This window comes from Egretta garzetta, unplaced genomic scaffold (assembly GCF_000687185.1).
Source record: "Egretta garzetta isolate BGI_Z169 unplaced genomic scaffold, ASM68718v1 scaffold640, whole genome shotgun sequence".
In the NCBI taxonomy this organism is placed as follows: domain Eukaryota; kingdom Metazoa; phylum Chordata; class Aves; order Pelecaniformes; family Ardeidae; genus Egretta; species Egretta garzetta.
Genome location: NW_009258264.1, coordinates 1,170,808 through 1,174,251, shown reverse-complemented (window position 1 = coordinate 1,174,251; position 3,444 = coordinate 1,170,808). Strand labels below are relative to the sequence as shown.

Genomic DNA, 3,444 nt, shown 5'->3' with positions numbered 1-3,444 from the left:
TCAAGGTAGAACCAGAGCCTCCTATTTCCACATGGGTCATCCCCAGTCCGGAGCTGTGTAGCCTGTGAAGCAGCCTGCAAAGGAAGCGGGATCTCCTGGCAGCTCCACTGATCCCGTTGTGCTGAGCACCAATACAGCACCCAGGTCTGGCTTCAGTCTGATCCCGTACAGGAGGAACGACTCACCCCTGCACTGCGGGGCCGGTCCGCTCCAGGCCAGGTTCACCCCATCGTTGGAGGTGCAGTAGATGGATTCATCCCCAATGAGGGACAGACCCTCCACGCAGCTGTACTTTACTTCTAAGCCGTAGGGGAACTGCTCTGTTTTCAAGCCAGAGTACTGCCCATTGGCGATTTTTGGAGGAGGACCACAAACTGGGAGAGCAGAATACAGAAAGGAAAAATTAAGGTTTTCTTCATTTGGTCAGGGAGACAGAGAAGTGCAGGGAAGTAACAGAAGCAGCCAGTTCTCAATATTTATACTTAAGGTTGCTCTCCTCAAAGTCCTCCTTGCTTCTTGCCAGGCTTGGCCCTGGCTCTGCCAGCACTCCCAGACTGACCCAGCTGAGCACCCCGGCACGGCCCCAGCACCCTATCCCCTCCCCTTCATCTGACCTTCCTTTATTCCATTCTCTTTTCCACGAGGAATGATCCTGCTCATAACTGGGGCCAGGGAATTGCAAGTATCACAAACCCCCTGATCAGTCCTCTGGGAAATGGCTGCAAGTCCCGTTACTCAACAGATTTCATGAATTACAGTTTTGATAGAAAATGAGAACATCAAAGCCATCTAATCCTGTGGCCTGGACCCCTTCTCCTAACACCACCCTCTCCAAGAAGTGATGTTCAGGTTACGTGATTTTCTCACTGCTCTTCCTACCCGCTGCAGAGATGCAGGTCCCAGCGCCCGCCGCGCTCGCCCCGCACACGCTCACCCTTGTCGCAGTATGGCACGGGGGGCCTCCACGTCCCATCAGATGAGCACTGGATCCTCTGGTTGCCCCTCAGCACGTAGCCAAGGTCACACTGAAATTCCACCTGCTGCCCAAAGGTGTATTCGGCTTTCCTGGGGCTGATCTCTCTCCCATGGGGGATAGCTGGGCTGGGACACTGCACCCCTGAGGAACACCAGCATCAGAAAGAGCTTCCATGGTTTGGGTCAGGAGGGGAGAGCAGGAGGTGTTTGCACGGGGGTGTTTTCCCACGGTGGTGGCTTGCTGACCCAGAGAACCTCTCCGACAGCCTGTTACCGCTGCCAGACGTCTCTGACCAGACCTGGCATGCTCAGGGATGGAAGTTATTCGATAACAACCCTTTTCCCTTGGAAGGTGCTGTGATTAGTTATCAGTTGTGCGGAAGGGATGACGCGTTACCAGCCACATCACCAGCACAGCTAAATAATCAGCGCGAGTTGCAGCTATTTCCTTTTGGCCACGCTACCCTTTGAGCAGCAAAATTATCAATAGGGAGAGCCAAAGCACTGCTCAATAAAGTCCTTACGGCGCAGCACCACTAGCGCGTATTTTGAAAACGATGTTATTTCCACACCAATAAATTGATGTTTTGTTGGCAAAGTGAAGGGAATGGCATACTTACTCTGGCAAAGCTTTGGGCTTACGGACCATGTGAAATTTTTCAGGCAAGTCGCTATGGGAGAGACTTCAGGAAGCAAAGTGTATCCGGATCTGCAGGAGTAGATCACGTTTGTCCCAACTGGAAACTCACGCTGAGGGTTTCGGTCTGCGTAGTCGATGGCAGGAGGGTAGGGACAGTGACCTGGTGCCAGAGCAGGGGACAACACGGACCCTCAGAGCTGGGGGATCTTCCCCACAGACCCACTGGGGACCCTGCCTTCTGGGGAACCCAGCCTGCCTCTTAGGCAAGGGTAGAGACCCCAGAAAGAAGCAAGGGACAGCAGCAACCCCGAGGGGTATGGGGGTGAACTGAAATGGAGAAAAAATAATTGTGACAAATTCACCAAATGATGCGAATCTAACGAGAGCCTTTATTCTCGTACACTTTGCATCTCACTGGGTATGCCCACCATAAGGCAGGACAGTCCTGCCGTGATATCCCAGGCTGATGAAGGAGCAGAGGGGAATCCTGGCACCCAAACGCCAGGCAGTGCAGCTCACCGTGGGGCCCACCCTCCAACCGGCCAACGCTGCACCTCCTGCTGGTGAAATACAGGAGGCAATTCCACGTGGGAGACAAAGCAAGGAGAAAAAGAGATCTGTGCCTACCTAAGGTGCAGGCAGGCACCCGCGGATACCATCTGCCGCTGCCCAGGCATCGCATGGTGGTGGTGGTGCCACCCACGGGGATGTAGCCGGCATCGCACTCGAGCACGGCCGTGCTGCCGGAGGTGAAGTTCTGTGCAGGTTTCAGCTGCCCGTGTGTGATATCTGGGACGGGACACTGAACCTCTGTGGATCGCCAAACAAAGAGGGCTTTTCAGGGTGTTACTGAATACAGCTACGGTGACCGATGGTCCCTGCAACTCCCTCTGGTTAAGTAGGAGATGAACCAGTTTAACAAATGCAGCAACTGAGGCAGAGAGACTGGGGGTTGAGCAGCCATCATCAGAAGGACTCCACACGCGTAGCGTTGCCATTGCACATGATCAAACGCTATTTCTGCCCCTTCCTAATGGTTGGACTTGATGATTTTAAAGGTCTTTTCCTACCTAAACGATTCTGTGATTCTATGGCTCCTAAGAGCACGTGCTCTCGCGGGCTGCAGTATGACCCCTCTGTGCCCCCAGGGCTGGGGTGACTCCAGGGTGCCAGCACCCCACCTCCGGCTTTACAGCAAAGGAGAGGCTCTCCCACAGCTGCGGACCCTCCCTCACACAGGTACATCACTGATATCCCAACAGAAAACTTTTTCCTGCTACCATATCTCCCATGAGAAATATTTTGGGGCTGGCCACAAACTGTAATAACAGAGAAAACTAAACTAAAGGCAGCTACACCTGGGATTTCCTCGTGCCGTAGATGCTGGCAGGGCACCAGGACAGTCTGTCTCTGTTAAAATCATACCTGGTTCACGCCCTGGTACGGCAGCATCCCAGACCCCGTCACACCTGCACCGTGCCAGGCCAGCGCTGGCGATGCTGCCTGTGATACCAACACCCACAAAAAGCACATCCCTGTGCTTGTACGTGCCTTCCCCAGGCCCCAGCTTGGGTATCAGCACCCTGTTGGTAATGCTTGGGTTTGGAAACTGAACTGAGAAGCACAGTGAATTTAAGGGAAAAGAAAAAAGGGGGAAAGAAAAAAAAGGGGGAAAGAAAAAAAAGGGGGAAAGAAAAAAAAGGGGGGAAGAAAAAAAAAGGGGGAAAGAAAAAAAAGGGGGAAAGAAAAAAAAAGGGGGAAAGAAAAAAAAGGGGGGGAAAGAAAAAAAAGGGGGGGGGAAGGAAAAAAAAGGGGGGGAAAGAAAAAAA

At 53.0% G+C, this 3,444-nt stretch overlaps 1 protein-coding gene across 1 annotated transcript in view; it reads right to left on the bottom strand.

Moving 5' to 3' along the window:
• Positions 1-36: 36 nt before the first annotated feature.
• LOC118453256 (complement receptor type 2-like) overlaps positions 37-3,444 on the bottom strand; it is a 4,683-nt gene continuing 1,275 nt past the window's right edge. The window contains exons 2-5 of the mRNA XM_035903213.1: positions 2,243-2,425; positions 1,596-1,775; positions 935-1,117; positions 37-374 (exon numbers count right to left, since the gene is read on the bottom strand). Of these exons, the coding sequence (XP_035759106.1) occupies positions 37-374; positions 935-1,117; positions 1,596-1,775; positions 2,243-2,425 (884 nt within the window). The remainder of the gene's footprint in view (positions 375-934; positions 1,118-1,595; positions 1,776-2,242; positions 2,426-3,444) is intronic.